Raw genomic sequence first — 21,362 nt, forward strand, 5'->3', positions numbered from 1 at the left:
CATGGCTTTCACTTTCCAGTGTAATCAGCCCATGATTTCAAAACGAGTTAAAACGAGCGAGCCACTTATCAAACTCGACTCGACTCGAAACTCGACGCCAAAAACAGTGAATCGGTTCGGAACTCGACTCGAGAATATAACCTTTGACTCGACTCGAAACTACTTGGATTCGAGAAGAGTTTTAGCTTGACTCGTGCCCATCCCTATGCGTTAGAAAAAATGGTTGCTTATTATTATTCAGCTAAACTAATTATATAATAATAACAATGTTGCTATGTAAAATTAAAAATACAGAATATAGAGAAACATTACACTACAACTGACGAAATGAGAACACATGAACTGGGGGTGAATCAAAATTGCCAATAACTCTAAAATCGATACATGCTTTTTAAAGCTAGTTGTTCCAAACTCTATAATCAACGGGACTTGAGGATATGCAAACTGATCTAAAAGAAACCCAATATTACATACCATCAACATTATATCAATAAAGTAGGCCTGCTCATCAGAACACCGTTTATTTAATTAAATCCTTACTGAATGTCGTTCATTATGGCACCCTAATTGTTGATAAATATTTCCCGCCGGGGCACCACTTTACTTTTAAATTCTGTTCAGCAGTGGCGTACTTACGATTTTGTTTCGGTGGGGCTTTGCCTGAAAATGTGAAAATTCTGCAAGATATTTTATATACTTTACTATAGTAAGTAAGATTTCGGGGGGCTTAAGCCCGGAAGCCCCACCCCTAAATACGCCACTGCTGTTCACCATCATCTTCAGCTTTTAACAAAAAGTAAATGTTCGAACGATAAAATATTTTCGTTCTCCATCTTTATAAAAACAACACCATTCAAAGTAAAATAGACTACCAGTACCATTGCAATCGTAGTTCACTCACTGAATGTATTGATTTGGAGCTGTCAAAATCTAAGACAAAATCTTCCAGGTGCTTGAAATCAGTACACGTGATTTCCCTGAGGCTGTCCTCATCTTTCAAAAGCAGCAAGTGGTATTATATTTTGTTATGTAAATAAACAAATCAAATTGTATCTATGAATGTATTTGCAAGCCTACCAACGTAAAGTTCGTAAGGCGAAACGGGAAAATGCACATCGAGATTTCCCGTTCCGCCTTGCATTAAGATGAAAAGTGATAACAGGTTTTACATGCTAATTTCATTGCTAGAGGTCATAAGGCGAAACGGGAAAAGGCGAACAGTGCAGGAATTGTCGGTCACTGACATCGTTCATGCTCCCTTGTTCCATTCTGAGAAATTCACTTACAGGAAAGAAACATTTGTTTCCGAAAAAAAATATACATATATTGTAGTTACTCATCCGAAATGTAACGCGAAAAAGTAACGCAAACTAGGTACGTTACTTAAAAATTTGTAACGCGTTACCGTTACAGTTACTTTGGAAAAAATGTAACGCGTTACTAGGAAACGTTACTTAAAAAGTAACGCGTTACAAGTAACGCGTTACTTGCGTTACGTTACTTCCCAAGACTGCGCCTCCCGAGTCATCGCTAATGCACTGCTATTGTTAGTGCAGCCAGAATTTCTCAGGATATAAGTATACAAATCTTGTGAATCGTACGCAGCAGACAGCCAGGAACCAAAAATGTTTATCTTACATCCTCGCAAGTGCACATGAAGTTCACCAAAATCACGTACTAGCAAGAAAACGATTCTAGAAGGCCAAGCCACGCCACTAGCCGATTTTTTGGAAAATGGTGTCACGGACTCACGACAGCGAATCAGAACCAAAAATTCAAATTTGACAAAGAGAAGCAAGAAGCGTCTATTTTTAAAACAAAAACTTCGGAAAACGCCTCAGCGGAAGAAAGGTACTCCAAGATCGTTTTTTGTACCGAGAACATCTACATTACGCCACGTCATACCTAGATACTCGGACGAACTTATATTTTTTTTAAGTATTTTTATACTATAAACATGGCAGGCTAAAACCGGGTTAGCTGCCGGCTCAGTGCCCACACTTCGTCCATAATTACGGTCGTTATCGATTTTTCTCTTGTAAATATTTAATACGTTATTATGGTTATCGCTTTATTATCAGGATTTAATTGTGACGCTTCATTTTATTCGGTGAACTAAATAATTTTAGTGACTGTGAGCTGCGTGCATCGAAAAAGTTTAGCACTATGCTATCAGTAAAAGAGGAATAGGCAAAAGTTTGTGATGCTCTCGTGCTTAATAAAAACTGTGCTATTTTAAATGAAGATGTACGTGCCAATGGCTAAACACTTACAAGTACAAGTATCGCTGCATCCTAACACCATGATAATAGAGAGGGACATAGACACGAGTTCGAGGCCCGTCAACCGAGACAGATGCCCTACCAGAAGGAGAGCTAGACGCTCCAGGGAGACGAGGACTTCCATCCAGACGAGGACTTCCTTTCCGGGATTTGAACCCAGGAAACTGAGCGGGAGACGCTACCGCAAGACTTGGACATGGACACTAGGAACCACTGTGGTACTCCGGAAAGTAAAGTGCAGCTTTCATATAAGTGTGGATATTAAGTGGAAGAGGAAAGTCTTCATAAGGTAGGATGAATAGTTTTAATATTTTCTTTATTGAGGAAAAACAGAGGCCAATTTCCGGGATTCGTGATCTTCTCGATACCTACTTTTTTTCTAAAAACTTCGGAACATTGTTTATCTATACGGAACTATCCGTAAATTTTAAGAACATTATTTAAAAAAAAATATAGAGAAATAATGTAACCTTTATTGCATTTCTAAAATTAATTTATTTGCTTTAGAAATTATGGATTCAATTCTTGAATTACTACAATGAATTTTTTATTATTTTACTGGTAAAATCCGCATACCTGAGTTAAATATCTAATTGTGCATTTATTTAAATTTGTCATTTGTAAATATTAAAATTCTGGAAGGTGTCATTGCCATCATTAATATGTAACTTAATATTTATCAATATCAAGTGTGAGTAATTTTATTTTTATTTTTTATATACGTATATAAATTGCGTGTAAGATGTCTGTATATCGTATAACTTCAATCTTGATAAAATCTTAATCTAACTTAAAAATATAGTTGTTCAGATTCCAATTTTTTGTATAGGTTGTGCTAAGGAAATTGGTGCTAAAGCATCAAGCAAGCTCGATATCATTTTATTGTAAATCGTGAATTATTATTATTATTATTATTATTATTATTATTATTATTATTATTATTATTAAAAGCAACCATTGCTAAGGAATTTCCAAAGTCGTGCTATTTTAAGCAAGTTGTAGACAAATAAGTGTATATCTTCTTATCACGAAATATATTAATAATTCCGCAAATAATGTAAACAAGTCAAGACACTCCAGTAAAATTGTTTTCAAAGGTACCTATCTGGGTACCTATCTGAGCATCGTGCGCAGATGGGGTCCATAGCTATGAAGAAACATTATTTTAAAAGAAGGAATCATTGAGATAATTAAAAGTGTCGACAGTATTTTTTTAATCAATTGGCCAATAATAGTATTTTATTGTTTGTGCATTATGTTTGAGTATAATATCTGTGTGTAGTTAGTTTTTGTGTGATAATTTTTATTTCATTGCATTATTTTTTTATTTATATAGTATGTGTATTAAACCTGTGTATTGATTGGGTAAAGGAATTCATAAATATTTTAATATTAAATATAGCATACACTTACAAGAGTTAATTAGAGACAAGTGCACTAATTTTTCACAAAACATTCTATCACTTATTGCTTAATATATCTCCTCATAAGTCTTGCAAGCAAGCAAAATTATTATTTCTTTCTTTCATCAGTCCGATTATTGAATTTATTTCCTTTTCTTTTCTTTCCCTGTTCTTAGTTTACTGTGCACACTGAGGAAGAACGAGCAATCGTTTCTTGACGGCACGTTTAAAGCAGATGCGACGTCTAGTTTTCATAGTTTTGCGAGACAGGGCTTGGATAGCAATCTGGAGAAGAGTAGAAAATCAGCTTACGAATGATTGCAATTAGTCCTGGAGAAGCTCGGATATGGCGGAAACTTTTAAAAACTGCTTGAGAAGCTTGAATATCCCCAAAAGCTGGAACAATGAGCTATGAATTGTACAAAATTGATTGACGATTTACAGAAGTATGAAGCCTTCACGAAATGCCGCTCACTGTAAAAATAACGAAATGACAAGGTTCTTCTTAGAGTCGCTTTGGAGTATGGAGCTAATGTTCTATGTTGTACAAGTCACAGTGCTTTTCTATGCTCTGGAGCAGGGACATTTTTAAACTTCCTGACAATTCTCTGATGTGCTGTTAATTTTAATCTTTATTTTAATTTAGGATTATTCTATCTTCTGTTACTAATTATTTTATCGATTATTCTTTCTATGTTCTTATTTATTTTTGTTAGCTATTCTTTTCGTTTTCGTCTATTTCAATTTGCAATAGTTTTTGTTATTATTTTTCTCTTATTTATTTCAATTTCCCATTGTTTATGTTATTGTTGTACTCTTTTTCTTTACCATAATTTTTGTTTGCTATTTTTGTTTCTGTTGTTGTTGTTGTTGTTGTTGTGTATCTTGTTCATAGTTATTTTAGTTTCCGGTTATTTTCTTTATTATTCTTTTTGTGAAAGAAACATTTCCTAAGCTCTCCAGCTCTAGTATTAATTGAAATTGTTCCTATTTATTTTAACTTGTGTTTGTTCTTTTTCTTTTCTCACTTAGTTCATATTTGTTTGTGTTCTCCTTCCCCTTAGAGTGAAAGCCTATTGAGGATGAATCACAAGATTGAAAGGTAGACCGTGTAAAAAGCACAATATCTGCAGAATGATTAATCCGATAAACAGAACCATGCGAAATTGCTCGACAATAAGCATCGTGTGAAATTGCACCATGCGAAAATGCAGGACACCTCTCAGATTATAAAATAGTGCTTCCAGCTGATACATCTGCTAGTTGAAAACGACTGTAATAAGCAATTAATTAATGAGTGTAATAAAATTCAAAATCAAATACACGTACCTGGAACGGCATAAAAGAAAATAACTGCATTTGAGACCCCTGCAGTTCCTTCTTCTTTTTAATTATATCTTCTACCAGCCTCTCCTGTACCATATGGAGACGGTCAATGCTATGTTCAAGGTCTGTCTATACACGCATACATGAAACGAGAAAATATTATCCTTAATATTCTACATTATTCTTAAATTATTCTTATAGTTACTTTGATGTACGCCTATTATTAACTCAAAGGAAGTGACGCTTGTACACTACGCACTTGCACAAAACATTTCTAATCTATAGTTCGATTTTTTCTAATCGATATTTCGGTAATTTGAACTTTATGATATGTACATACTTTACACATTTCGACATATTTTTAATACAGTTGAGTCCCTAAAACCCGGCCACATCCTGGCAGGGCGAAAAAATACCCACGCGCAGACTCGTTCAGTGTCATTGCCGCGTATTTTCCTGTCTTATCAGGTAATCATTAATTTTAATTTTCATGTATAGTAAGGGCTTTATGCATTCATAAAGCACATACTTTTCCTTTGTTAAAGGATAATTGGGCAGTTTATTCTCTGTAGTATTCTCCAGCAATAAACATATACAAGTACAGTAGTGTATTTTCTGAGGAAACACTCGTATCCTATTTATTCTCTTTTAACCCCATTCCCGATAACCCGGCATTTTCACAAATTCGGCCACCCTTCTTTCCACATTAGGCTGATTTTTCGTGACTCTACTGTAATTTATATATGGAACGTTCAGAGCACAAATAACTGAAATCCAATTACCAAAGGTATGCAAACAAGAGACAACGTTTGAGCGTACGCTCTATTTAAATACATGGAAAAGTTTTTTAAAAAAACATATGAGTTATTCACAATATCTTTCCATGAACTTTTCAAACCCTGAAAGGAGATTCAAATAGAGATCTTAAATATGAAATATGTCGGAAATGACCATCATCGAACTTGAATCCCTTATGCAGGAACGCCTCCAACATGCCTATCAATCATGTTTCGATACTTTGTCAATATCGATTTAGTGTTTCTCTTTGTCTCTCATTCTTCCATATAATTTCCATTTATAATGGAGATAGATTTACTTCATTAGCTCTGGCGATCGGGTTGAACTTAACTTTCGTATATGTAATCTTTTACATGATTTATTATTGACGAAATATTCTCTGAACGTATATACATATAGACGGAAATGGCAGGTTTTCACCCAAATCTGGTCATATCTGGATTTACGTTAGGCTTTTTGACTGCAATACAATGCTTCATTTTATAGTTAACATGGAAATAATAACAATCACTCACAGACATGTAATAAGATTATGACATCCAATGTTGTAAAGAGTTTGTTTATACCTACAGTATTTTTTCAGTTAGAAATTATTTTGATTTGTCAACATAAAAAAACGTAAGCGTAACTGATATTAATCTGCAATGTCTATTCCCAAAGTGCCTGGAGAAATTTAACATACAATACCTTCCAAATGATACAAACTACGGTAAATTTCACTACACGAGTGAATTTCTGAGAAAATTGTACGTGAATTTGATGTATCTCTTCCACCTATTTCCATTTCAAAAACCGAAACTTGAATCCAACATAGCAGATCCAAGATGGCGGCCGAAGTGAGTAACATGTGTCAGGGAAGCAGTAACAGTTTGTTTTGCATTTATGTCCAGTTAGATTTAAAGAAAGTAAAAGCAATTTTGTGCCCGAGCGTTATAATAGTGTATTATTGAATTCGGGATATATGAAGGCCCATAAATATGCCAATTACGGTATGGGCCGCTAAAATTAGTTCAATACACATTAGGCCGCGAAGAACTCTGCATTTGAATCAATTTTACACGAATCCCGAGGGAACACTTCACGAATGTACCTTGTTAGTGAAATGAATAAATAAAATTTCACGACCCACGCTTATGCTCTTTCGGCTAAAAGAAGACAAATAATTGATGGAAGCGGTGCAACGACATTGCGCAAATTTTCTAAGAATTAGATCGTTGATAATCTCTGTAATATATGACTTATTAACGAGGAGCAGAAAGTGCTGAAATTGCGCAAATTTCTACTGCGACATTGCGAACAACAGAATTGAGGAAATTGTGTGAAATTTTGCACCGAAATAAAATGTACAGGATGGGGCGAATAAAAATGGCTCGGAGGACAAAGTTCAAGGATACAAAGAAACACAGCAAAGGAAAGCAAATAGTTTGCTAACCTGCTTATAGCAGATGTTGAAAATGACTACCATTCATCTCTTCAATGACCACATGAATAAACATGACCACAATTTCAGGTGTTCGGACACGTTTCGGAGTGTTTTTTGCCGTGTTCAAAACAGATCCTTCTGTTGCCATTTTTTTTACTAATCGTTTCATTGCACTCTACTGACACTTTGACACCATTAAATTCATGAGCAAACAACTGACCACACAATTTCCACGAATTTGTTTTTACGTAACTGTTCACAACAAACATCCTCTGCTACACTGTGATTACCATCTTCACCTATGCACTGTTCAACTGACACTGACATAGCCCGCACTAAGATTTGAGCCGGTGGTGTGCGTACACATGGTGTGCACGTCAAGTGGTATGATTCCATGCATATATTCACTTCCAATCGTATCCACTCGTCCGGGACACTTTCGTTTGCCCCACTCTGTATAAACGCCATTCCTTTGTGAGATATACTTGTATTGCATTCTAAGATTTACAACGCATTCTGATATTTTGATCCTGATTTGTTCGTTGTTATTCTCGTTTCTCATTGGCTTGTTACATTATTGTCTTATTATATCCGCAAACAGCACACTAACCACTCATCCCTGTAACAATTTATACCGAAGCAACGCCATTGCGCAAATTTTTCTAAGGATAGCTGACAATATTTGTAATCTATGACTTACTAACGAGAAGCAGAAAGTGCTGAAATTGCGACGTTGCCAACAACAGAATTCAGGAAATTGTGTGAAATTTTGCACCGAAATAAAATGTATAAACGCCTTTCCTTTGTGAAATATACTTGTATTGCATTCAAATATTTGCAAAGCAAAATATATATTTACAGAACATTTTACGTTTACAGCTTGAATCTCTGGTATTTAAATACTACAGCTTTTAAAATGGTCGTATGTGCCTTTTCATGGTTTATCCGCGAATTCCTAAACTCACCGTATTTCCTCATGGCGAACTCGCTCTTTTTGACTTCTGCTGATCTTTAACTAACAATAAGATGCAAATGCAAATATAAGGATCAGCATCAGCAAATATAAAGAACGGTAACAAAAATGCAAATGCAAATATAGGACAGGTCCGGATTTAGGGGGTGGGGGTGCACCGGTGTACGTTCATTCCCATTCGTTGTAAATATACACTGTCTAAAATGAGAAACTAGCTGTGAAAATAGCAACACTTTCCGAAACTTTCTGCCATCACGTTTCCGTTTAGTGCTTAAAAAAAAGCAGAGCTTTTGCTAAAGCAATAGTTTAAGTCGATTTTCTAAAAGTTGAATAAAAAGGATTCACCAAGCAAAACAATTTAACATTTCTCAAGTAAGGAAGAAAGCGGAAACCAGGAAGAGAGAACATTTTTCCTACATAACACTTGCGACCCCTTTAACATACTCGCCCCCCGTTCTATGAATGAGCGTTGTCAGGGGTCGGAATATTGTTACATGTCACTTTGAAGAGTTTCAGTGTGATTGGTTATTTAAGGAATTATTGGTGCACCCCCCTCAGACAATCCTGGATCCGGCCCTGTATAAGGATTATTTATAGAATGGTGAAAGGACAGTTACTAACATACGTGTTAGACACACCTGAAATATGTAAACAAATGGTTGATTGTGATTGGTCAAAACTGGAAAATGTAAACAAATCCTTATCTCTGATTGGTCGAAAGCCCGTCCACGATATTTAAAGGGAACTTCTAGAAATATTGATTTTATGTTTATTTTATGTGTTTATTTCATTTACAGTTGTCCATTAACCATTTGCTTCCAACAACTATTTTCTTACAGCTTTAATCTTACAGGAAATCTTACAGTTAGATATGATACAGAAAAAAATATAGACTGGGACATGTTCCTCCGCCCCCTCTCTAACGCTACCCGTGCATATATATAATGTTATTGTCACCCATTAGTTTGTATTTTTTTTTTTTCCTAAAACGACTTGCATTTTGGTGACTGTTTCTATTAGTCGAAATGTTGATGGTAATGATGGCAACCATTTGCTTCCAACAACTATTTTCTTACAGCTTTAATCTTACAGGAAATCTTACAGTTAGATATGATACAGAAAAAAATATAGACTGGGACATGTTCCTCCGCCCCCTCTCTAACGCTACCCGTGCATATATATAATGTTATTGTCACCCATTAGTTTGTATTTTTTTTTTTCCTAAAACGACTTGCATTTTGGTGACTGTTTCTATTAGTCGAAATGTTGATGGTAATGATGGCAACGTTGTACACATAACTTTTTGCGCAATTTCCAATTTTGTTGCCTGCTCATTAAGGTTTTATTTGTGTCAACACATAAGGGAGTGAAAGTTTGCGCAATTTCAGTGCACCCAATGAAATTGAATTATTACCTACGCAAGAATTGGTTGACATGGAAGTGTGTGAGGAACCGAGAGAACCGATGATCACAATCTCATCCATCACAAACTCTCAAGGCCTTGGATTGAACCAATGATTCCTAACATTTACCACTGAGTTCCCATTATGTATTTAATACGGCCCGTTATTATTATTATTATTTTTTTTTACCTTGAAAAGTCTGAGAAAGAATAAAATTTAAACTTACTTGATATTTTGTCTTGATCCACCGCCTATGGCCTCCTGCTGTCCTGATGAAAAAAGGCTTGTTTTTCTCCCTCTCATCCTCGAGTTGCCTATACCTCACAGTAAGGAGAGATGATATCCTCTTCTCCTCCTTCTCCAGCCTGTTCATGCTTCTGGAGGTCTCTATGTAAAGTAGAAGATAGAAAAAACAGTAAATATATGTAAAGAACATAGATCATCTTGCAGTACTTGAATAATAATAATAATAATAATAATAATAATAATAATAATTCTGTGTTAGATTTATGGTTTGCCATTGTGGCTGAAGACTTTTTCTAAAGTTCTTCCACCGTTGTTCAATTTTATTAGTCATCAGTACTCAATAACCTACTCTCTGTCACTCACCTTTGGTGAGTGTTGGTCTGTTAATTAATTCTGATAATTAGCAAAATAATAATAATAATAATAATAATAATAATAATAATAATAATAATAATAATAATAATAATAATTATTATTATTATTATTATTATTATTATTATTATTATTATTATTATTATTATTATTATTATTATTATTATTATTATTATTATTATTATTATTATTATTATAAGTGCATAACTACCTAGGTATAAATTTGCATAGGGCGTTCTCTATTTTAAGTCCTTGTATCTCGGGGACCTACTTATTATGCAAGCACCCTACATAGAAAAATAAATGCAAAGAAATAGTTTTTTTTTTTTTAATCGAAAATATGACTTGCTTCAGAAATTTCATTCCGAGCATTTTTCTGAAATTTGTAGATTTCCTACTGACTACAAATTTTTATCAATAGATGCGATTCTAAGACACTAAATTTCGCGTCCAAATACCTGTCTATAAGGTAGGTGTCATGTAAAATACAGTTTCACGTAGCTAAGCGAAGCGTTCACTTGTTTGATAAGAGAGAAATGAAGAAATAATGCGCCTGCCATATGAAAGTTAGTGCTCTAAAGGCTAGAGTATGGCGTGTGGTTGTTGCTGTTTTATTGGTTCTATATAAGGATATGTTTAACTAACAGTGGTCAGGTCGTAACGGGGTATTCACGACAGTCAATGTTGGATAGTTCTGACACTTCTACAAATTTGCAATTCGTACAGTGTATTACATTAGCATCAAAGCTAAAGGATTCAAATGAACTTATCATTGTTCTACATTTATAATTGCAGCAGAACGATACGTAATTATCAATGTAAAACTGTTCAGTGCAGTTGATCATTAAGAAATATGAAGTACCGTTGAGTCTCCTCGAAACGAAGTGCCACTAACAACTGCAGCTAGAGGATTTGATGTGCCTAGGAATACGTTACGAGTAAGGATTATCAAAGTAGGTAGTTTCATTAATAAGAAATTCAGGGGTTTTCCAATTTTCATAGAAAAGCAAGAGAAGGAGTTTCTGAAACAAATACTGAAATTTGACGCCATGAGATTTGGTCTCACCATCACAGATTTACGTTGGATAACTTTTTCTTACGCTGATAAAAGCTGAATTGAACGCCGTTTCAGCTGAAGTCGGAAATGGCTGAATATGATAAGATGTACAGCTTCTAAAACCGGCATCCACCAATGACTACACAGAAAGCTCAAGGATTATCATTTGCTAGAGCTAGAGGCCACCAAAAGATACAATAGAATCATTTTCTAAGACTTCGAAAGAGTATTATTTAAAAAAAAAAATGTAATGTATGACTTACATATGCCACTTACATCTATACCTCTATTGCAGCATTATTTTAAAACCTTCTTATTTCTACGTCGGAACTCTCAAAGAAAGTTTAAAGAAACTCGACATTGCGTACCTGTAGCGTTTGCGGAATATTGAACACATTTCAATTACATTTTAGGTACGGAAGTAGTATGGTAATGAGGATGACGTATATATATAAAGTATTGCAGTGTGTGCAATCGTTTCGATGCAGATAAATTGAAGCTGTCTGATGCTTAGCATATCGAGATTACCCCAAATTATCTAGTCTCATATATCAGCAGCTATTTAACCCTAGGAAGTCCAAGAGGGGAAGGAGGCTTCTCAAACCCACTCGTTTGTATCTCTTGAAAATAAAAAACCGTCGTAAGTCTTGAAAATCCACATAATTAATGTGTATTTTTATTTAGTAACTTGTAAGTTAAAAATTATTTCAAAGTAGTGGGCTCATCGAACCCCCACCTTGGACTTCCATGTGACATATTTTCTACAAGTATATTTCCTGAAGTTAGATTGTTTCGTTTGTATTTAAAAAGGATTGTGTTCTTATGGTAGGAAACAGCATATCAGCACGAGTAAGTTCTGAATACTTATTCTATATTCATTTCTTGTTAGATGGCGTTATGTGAGTTATAGTATGTTATACTGTGGGTTCGAGGAGCCCCCCTTCCCTTGGACCTACTTGAGACAAAAAAAAAAAATCTTTGACTTCCTAGGGTTAATTGGATTTTATAGATAACATCTGGCTTTCTTTCTACCTCTTTGATTTTCTTCATTACCTTCAACTTAAGAACATTTGAAAAGGTTGGAAGAAGCTTAGCAAAGAGTTTTAATGAAAGTGAATGATTATTGGGGAGGAAATTGGTGTTGGGTTGCCAACTATGGAAAAGAAAAAAAAACCGGCACCCCTCAAAACCCCTACGATATAAGCCTAAGTGTGGAGTACCTCTGTTCGGACCCATCCATGGGAAGGAAATGTACTATCATGAACAAATGTGTATTAGTACCTGTATATCCTTAGTACATTCACTAATAAGCTTAATATATACATTGTGCTATAAATGAGAAACTGAAATCGGCATTGATCATTTTACATGGTATTTACCAGTAACGGGCACTTCTTTAAAATTATCGAAACACATGAACAAAAGTATATTAATCCCTAAGTGACAATTTTGGATTTGGAAAATGAAATTTATTCTTTAAACTTCAATTACAGGAAATTGCTTTAAGTCCTTTTTCACTCTCAATAAATGTATGAAATTCCTCACAAGTAAATTTTAAATTTCCCTTGATTCAGTTCCTGTCATCTCTTTAAAATTATCTAAACTGATGAAGAAAACGTATTAAATCGTTCATAGATGGTGAAAGGTGACAGTTTTGAATTTACAGAATGAAAGTTACTTTTCAAGCCTATACTTTGAACTAGATGAAATTGCTTCGAACTAGATACAAATCTGAAAAAAAAAAAGGTCATAAAGGGACAGGTGAGATGTTTGTACCGGTCACCTGCTTTAATCAAGATAATAGCAATATTTCCGGCCAGGCCGGTGAAAAACCGGACAGTTGGCAACCCTAGATTAGTGGAATAATAATGTGACACACTGTAAAAAAAAATTCATAGGTAAATTTACAAAAAACGGTGCAATCTGTTTGCTACTCCTCTATATGTAAATCAATTTACACCTATAAAGTAAAATTACTAATATGAAATGGTGCAAAATTACATTTTTATCAATATAAATATCATACTTTACTGTAAATTTGTAAAAAAGAAAAGAAAAAGAAAAAAGAAACAGCAAATTTTGTAATTTAATCTAAGGAAATGTATATCAACTTATAAAATGAAGGGTAAATGATTTTACTTTGAAGTTTGGCAATTTAATTACAAAAATTCTTTTTAGTATAGTAAAAGGAAGAATACAAACTACATTCACGGACGCGACCAAGGCAGGCCTGCAACCAGTTACAGAGGTTTGGGGGGACATGAATATGTTAGGGGGGGCAAGTCATTAAAAATTCTTTTACAAATAGCTCAATTGTGTGGTTTTTTGTATTAATAATAGCATTTTGTGTTAAGGTCTGGAGGGGCCACGAAAAGTTTAGTGGGCCAGGCCCCCTAGACCCCTCTGGTTGCGGGCCTGGACCAGGGAGTCCTAATAGCAAAAGTGAACGTTCGACCATTGATCCACCATACACTAAGCCACCGGCAAGATTGCGAACTAATTTCCTTATTTATAAGTGGAGTTAGTTAGGCATATACCAGTGTTGTCAGGTGTATGATTTTACATGTAAGTTCTTGTCATAGGCGTGCGCAATGTGGGTGCCATGGGTGTCTTGGCACCCCCATTAGACAAACTTTTTTTATGTAGAATTATTACAAACTGAGAAGAGATTACGTGTAAATTATTTCCCGTCTGCATGTGTGCCGTGCGTCGCCGACGCAGCGTCGGGTGCAATGACGCTATCTTTTCTTAGCGGAGGGGGAAGGACGACATTCCATATGGTGGTACTTTAGATCTGGCACCCACATTCCCAATGTCCTGCGCACGCTAGTGGTTCTTGTATATATATAAATCTAATGAAATTTTATGACAGCAGTCGTCTGCATACCTTAAAAGGTTATGTAATGAACAACTAAAATTATTTAACTTGGGGCCAAACATTAAACCATCTAGATGATTACTAACTTAATTGACCTAAAAATGACAAAATGAACTTAGTATAGCACTTTTGTCCCCTAATTTTCATTTTTCATCTTGAAATAAACACAAATGACTTTAATAATATGATACAACAACACAAAGCGAAAAATTGATTATGCTTTATTTTTACTCCTCTAATATTTTGGCAATCCTGAAAAATACTACAGAAAATTACTTATGTCTCCTCTTTCAACCAGTGATGGAATGAGCCAGGAAGTTTGTGACCCGTGAACCGGAAGACTCAGAGACAGTCAGACCTATTACCCACCAGACCCATTACCTGAAGTGATCCAGAGACGAAACTTCGCCATACATAGACTATCTATAAGGCTACTAATGTAATTCGAACAAAACACGATTATCTTATATGTTATTGTCTTTCCGGAAAATATAATTTTCTCACTTGCTTTTTGTTTGCGTCTTTGTGTCTCAAGTTTTCCACTGAAAGATAACTACAAGAATTATCATAGTACAAACGCGTCAGAATCACAGAAAACATAAGTTTCATATTTCTCGTATGAGAGATCGTCAAAGTTTAATCGACCTGTAAAACTTGCCGTTTAGAATATAAAAGGTAACACTGAGACCAAATTTGTTTGAATATATTGTATAGGCTATGTTCAAGAATTATGTACGAGAAAATGAGTAAACAAGATGTGACATTTGCAATATTCGTGCTCAATCCGTGAACATCAGCAATCAACTATAAAATTCTGCAAATCTAATACCAGAAGCAATCAAGAAGTTTCTGCAATTGTGTGAGGCTCTTTATTACCTTTATATAAGTATACATTCACTTAACCGATTTCAAAATTGGCTTTTCACTTTTGGAACACACATAAGCTTGTTCCACTGCTTCTGCGTTTGCTGTAAACATCGACGAAACGCCTGTTTTGATATAGGTCTATTCGGAAGTTCGTTTTGATCTCTTCTATATTAGCGAAACGGAAAAGGTTCTTTTTTAGCTTTGGGAAAAGCCAAACTGTTTTTAAGGCTCTGAAGCAGATTAACCCCAATATACGCACGAATTTGACGTTAGTGCGTTGCTCGATCTATGTGTGACATTGTGCTAACTGATCAGACACACACTCTTCCATTCAGCTACGTTACTCGTACACTGGCTACTATGAACCTGTTCACCCTTGTCGAATTCATAATTAGGGACAACCCAAGGACTGTGATGTACACGATTCTTTGAGATTGCTTCACAAATACCAAAACTACAATATTCCGGGAATTTTTTGACTGCTCCTCGGTCGCCTAGGCACCAGGAGTATTTGGGTATCCAGGGCAGATTGGCTCTGAGACCCGGACAGAACGCGTTACTTAAGTGACCCAAGTGATCCGGTGGTGCATGATTTATTCATACTTACCCATGATTTTATCTCGAAACTGCTGCCTCCTGGCAGCTAATCCTATCGGAAAAGGAGGTGGAAGCGGCTGCTGAATTTCGTTGTCCTCCCTTCCATATTCATCAGGATATGGGTCAATTACTTGCAGAATTCTCTCACGGAAATATCCGAGGAGAACAGTCGTCTTCTCACCTCTGATAGGTCGATTGACAGGGTAAGGTCCATCATATAGGACCATTAACGATCCCTCTGAACTTGCAAGGTCACCCATTTCGCGAGTGTTAGATCTTGAAGAACTCGCTCTTTCATCCTCATTCTCCGATGTCCGCCCATGTCTTTCACTTCGCCTCGTCGTCGTCCTCCTGCAAAATAATCTCGACAAAACCTGAAAATAAAATTTAAAATAATAATAATAATAATAATAATGAATTCTATACAACATTAAAGTCAAGGTCTCTGAGCTAAGTAAGTTAAAGAAGGAGGGGCCGAAGTGTTTTAATATCCTATTTGGTCTAGGAATTAATTCGTGCGGTTGGTACGCACACATTGAAGCTGTAGTACAAACACAAAATACATAAATACCTTAAGAAAAGTATTGTCCATCGCTAGCCACCACTTTCGCCCATCTGTCAGGCAATGTACGGATTCCGTGGCGAAAGAAGTTCTCATCCTTGGAAGCGATCCAGTCAGAGACCCATGTTTCGATATCTTCTGAAGAAGTAAACCGCTGTCCAATCAAATCGTTGTTCATGCAATCGAACAAGTAGTAGTCCGAAGGAGCAACGTCTGGTGAATACGGCGGCTGGGGTAAAACTTCCCATCCGACATTTTCTAAATAGATTTTGACCGGTTTTGCGACATGTGGGCGAGCGTTATCATGTTGAACAATAAGTTTATCATGTCTGTTCTCCCATTCTGGTCGTGTTCTGGCCAGAGCTTGCTTCAAACGCATTAATTGTCGTCGATAACGTTCTCCATTCATAGTTTCACCCGGTTGCAGCAGCTCATAGTACACCACACCTTTCATATCCCACCATATGCACAGCATAACCTTTGCACAGTGAATATCTCGTTTTGGTTGTGATGGACCTGGTTCACCTGGTTTCACCCAGGCCTTTTTTCGTTTAGGGTTCTCGTAATGGATCCACTTCTCATCACCCGTAATAATTCGATGCAGAAACCCCTTTCTGCTCTGTCGTTGAAGCAGCAATTCGCAAATGGTTTTTCGTCTTTCAACGTCTCTGTCTTTCAATTCATGTGGAACCCAATGTGACATCTTTTGAATCATTCCCATGGCTTTCAAGCGTTTGGAGACCGTTGTTTGATCAACGCCTAATGCTGCTGCAAGTTGTTCCTGCGTTTGACACGAATCCTGCTCGAGCAATGCTGTCAATTCTTCGTCTTGAAATTTTTTTGGCTGTCCAGCTCGCTCTTGGTCTGCCAAGCCGAAATCACCACTTCTAAACCGTGCAAACCACTTCTGACACGTTCGCTCAGCTAGAGCATGGTCATCATACACTTCCACCAAAATACGATGACTTTCAGTCGCACTTTTCTGCATGTTAAAGTAATGCAGCAGGACACCCCGCAAAAACACTTTATCAGGCACAAATTGCGCCATGTTCACTTAACTACAAACTGGTGTTGTTGACGCTTTAATCCACTGCCCTATACTACGAACGATACGCGATGACAGGGGTTTGCAACACATGTGTGGATACACGGAACTGTGGGACGCTCCGTTCGTTGCGCCATCTCTTGTCCACCCGCACGAATTAATTCCTAGACCAAATATTTGGAACCATTGTTTTACACACTCGAACACACACACACACACACACATATATATATATATATATCGGGTGTTGCAAAATAAGTGTTACAATTCTTGGGAGGTGACTCCTGCCGCTGAGACAAGAAAAAAATTTCCCTTGAACTTTCGGCTATCGGACATAGTTTCAGATCTACAAGGTGCCGAAAGCGTGGGAAAATGACTTTCGGACGCCAATAGTTCGGAAACTATCCAACGTAAAGAGGGCGGGTAAAAAATTCACTGAAGAAGTCATACCTACTCTATTGAATTTTGCATGTTTCACAATCCCACAATGCACGCGCAAGGGATTCCCCAAAGGAACGTAGGGAGTCCCGGATAATCTGCCAAATGAAAATTGGTCTAAATGGATATGAATTGATAGGGTTTCTACCAGGTAACAATAATTCGTTTGTATTAAGTCGATATCTGGAACAAATACAAAATGGCGGACACCTTCATGCTCATTGTGTGTGGTTGCATAATCGCCAGGTACGGATGCTGGCCAACAGTGACGTTCTGAGTATTAAGTGTAGCGAATTTGTACTCAAATGCTCTAGAAAGACATCTGGAGTGTCGTTAGAGCACAACAGATGAAGCAGGGTGATTCACATGTGTGGAAACAATAAAAAATGGCCAGAAATGCACTCACACTCAGTAAACGTGAGTTCAAAGCGTCGTGTAGGAAATGTAAGGGATAGCATCAAGAACATGAAAGCCATTGCCAATTCACCAATAATATTCCATCAATTCGATACAATATCATCTACATGGTTGCATACCAATAAGGATGCAGCAACTGAGGCCAAGTTAAAATTGTGGAAGGGGACTCACAAAGGAACTAGGTAAACTAAAGGAATGCCACTAGTGGGATCGCATGATCGATATTGAAATGTGGCTAATGTGTGTGTTGATATCAACCTGTAGCTAACGGACAAATGTCAACATGTTCCACTACTGTCGGGACACCGTCCCAAGTGCGAAAACTAGGAAAGTAACGTTGTACATTCTGCTATTACATCTGATGCACTTTTTGGTAGAACGTAACTAGAACACGATTGTATCAATGTCCCTCTTTGTTTGGGACATTGTCCCACAGTCGACATATATGAGAAGAAATATCTTAATCCATGGTTCAAATTCTGATAAGGCGTGAAACTAACAAACTTGTATCATGTCCCACGTCTTTTGGGACATATGATGTACTCGAAATATAGTTAAATACCTTCATAAATTAGTATATTACACACAGTGCGCATGCCAAGACAAATACGAAATTGAACCAATTTGGCACATGTAACACTACTGCTGGGACACCATACATGTGGAAAATAAAACGATATGAGAAATAGGAAGAAACGTCTTAAAGCTCTGATTGTTTACAACTGTGCAGTAGAAGTAACAAAATGAAACACACAAGCATGTCGGGAGGCTGTACAAGAGCGCTTGCCAAACAAATTGGGTACTCCTCAAAGAAACGAATACAGAGAAAGTGAGGCTCCCTCGAAGCCTCAGGGATAGAGCGGTCCCTTTTGGTCGCGTGGTCGCAGCTTCCAATCCTACTGGAAGCCCAAGGCCTCAGATTCAAGACCCGAGTAGTTATTTTCCAATTTTTCGCACGTGAAACGGTGTCCCAGCAGTAGAAGGACATGTTGACAAATGTCCATTAGCTACATGTTGATATCAACACACACATTAGCCACATTTCAATATCGATCATGCGATCCCACTAGTGGCATTCCTTTAGTTTACCCAGTTCCTTTGTGAGTCCCCTTCCACAATTTTAACTTGGCCTCAGTTGCTGCATCCTTATTGGTATGCAACCATGTAGATGATATTGTATCGAATTGATGGAATATTATTGGTGAATTGGCAATGGCTTTCATGTTCTTGATGCTATCCCTTACATTTCCTACACGACGCTTTGAACTCACGTTTACTGAGTGTGAGTGCATTTCTGGCCATTTTTTATTGTTTCCACACATGTGAATCACCCTGCTTCATCTGTTGTGCTCTAACGACACTCCAGATGTCTTTCTAGAGCATTTGAGTACAAATTCGCTACACTTAATACTCAGAACGTCACTGTTGGCCAGCATCCGTACCTGGCGATTATGCAACCACACACAACGGGCATGAAGGTGTCCGCCATTTTGTATTTGTTCCAGATATCGACTTAATACAAACGAATTATTGTTACCTGGTAGAAACCCTATCAATTCATATCCATTTAGACCAATTTTCATTTGGCGATTATCCGGGACTCCCTACGTTCCTTTGGGGAATCCCTTGCGCGTGCATTGTGGGATTGTGAAACATGCAAAATTCAATACAGTAGGTATGATTTCTTCAGTAAAATTTTTACCCGCCCTCTTTCTCTTGGATAGTTTCCGAACTATTGGAGTCCGAAAGTCATTTTCCCACGCTTTCGGCACCTTGTAGATCCGAAACTATGTCCCATAGCCGAAAGTTCAAGATAACTTTTTTTTCTTGTCTCAGTGGCAGGAGTCACCTACCAAGAGTTGTAACACTTAATTTGCAACACCCGATATATATATATATATATATATATATATATATATATATATATATATATATATAGGGATGACCATCCATCTTGGTACGCCCTTGGAACTTCTAAACTAATGGACACAAAACTCTTAAATTTTATACCAAGCAAATATTGATAGCGGAACATTCCTTGGTATTCTCTGTGCTACCACAAGATTAAGAGTGTTTCCGATCCACATAAAGTTGTATTTTTTTTTTTAATGGGACTATTACCGTCATCTTAATACATATTTCAAATCTACATGTCAAACGAGAATTTACAATGTTACTTCATTTACTGGTATTCAGTATTGCAAACAAAGGGCGCTACAGTCCAAAAAGTGAAATGAAATATTTCAGTTTAACGTCCCACGATTATGCCCTTTAGGCTAAGGGAGACAATGATTCAAGAAAGTGAATAATGATGGAAGAGCTGGTGGAATGAGAGAGTGAGAAAAAACGGGAGAACCCCAAGAAAACCCACTGATACAATGTTGTCCACCACAAATATCCAAATTCTGGTGGCCTCTATAGCAGTAATAACTGAAATGAGACAGACGGGGCAACGCAATTCAAAGTGCTTTTCTATCAAATACTGTGATCATAGCATGACGAAATTCGAATGAATACGAACAAAGTTATAGGAGATTGAAAATTTGACTCTTTTTCGGCGTGTGATCAAAAGATCCAATATATTTCAGGCAAAAATTTTCTTGCAGGCCTTATATCTCGAGAACTATACATAGTGTAGCCAAATCCAAACTATCACTTAACTCAGTACGATGTGCTTATTCCGAAAAAAGAAAAAAAGTAGGGGCCATTCAAGAATTTGTGGCCCTTAATCCAAAAACAAATTATTGGCCAAGATCGCAATCTGTTGATCCATATTTTGGATCATTCCTCACATTCTTGTTTTCAAAAGCTTTTACATCGGGAAAGCTCTTAGGTAAGTACCGCATTTTATTGCAAAAATAACCTTCAATAGACGTAAAGATCACAACCTTGTTTACAGCAATTTTTTGATAAATCAACCCGTTCTGGAGATATTGTAATGACTGTTAAAGTTTGCAACACTGCTTAAAATTATGTACTTCCGAAAATTCGTTGTAATTATATCTACCAAAGGATTGTTGTTATGTTATATAAAGGTAACCAAGAAAGTTCTGTCGCTTTTTCACCCATAACCTTCGAACATCGATACGTCACCTAAGGCGTATCTGGAAGAGCAAAAATATTAACCATCAGCATCGACGATCTTCTGCCAATGTTCTAGAAAGCCATGGATTCCATAGCGGCAGAATTTGCTGAGCCGGAAAGCGAACAAAGTATCAAGTGCATTTTGCACCTCTACTAGGGATTTGAAATGACGTCCTCTAATGTGATTGTCC

The 21,362-nt window shown here is 36.6% G+C and overlaps 2 protein-coding genes across 3 annotated transcripts in view; one reads left to right on the forward strand and one right to left on the reverse strand.

The window, feature by feature from the left end:
• Window positions 1-21,362, forward strand: part of LOC145668129 (atrial natriuretic peptide receptor 1) — a 2,711,550-nt gene that overhangs the window by 661,500 nt on the left and 2,028,688 nt on the right. The gene's annotated exons all lie outside the window — the stretch shown is intronic.
• LOC145669061 (uncharacterized) overlaps window positions 1-21,362 on the reverse strand; it is a 47,785-nt gene that overhangs the window by 5,737 nt on the left and 20,686 nt on the right. The window contains exons 2-4 of the mRNA XM_081737421.1: window positions 15,636-15,999; window positions 9,835-9,995; window positions 5,015-5,140 (exon numbers count right to left, since the gene is read on the reverse strand). Of these exons, the coding sequence (XP_081593547.1) occupies window positions 5,015-5,140; window positions 9,835-9,995; window positions 15,636-15,999 (651 nt within the window). The remainder of the gene's footprint in view (window positions 1-5,014; window positions 5,141-9,834; window positions 9,996-15,635; window positions 16,000-21,362) is intronic.

This window comes from Thermobia domestica, chromosome 13, assembly GCF_964235325.1.
Source record: "Thermobia domestica chromosome 13, izTheDome1.hap1.1, whole genome shotgun sequence".
Lineage (NCBI taxonomy): Eukaryota > Metazoa > Arthropoda > Insecta > Zygentoma > Lepismatidae > Thermobia > Thermobia domestica.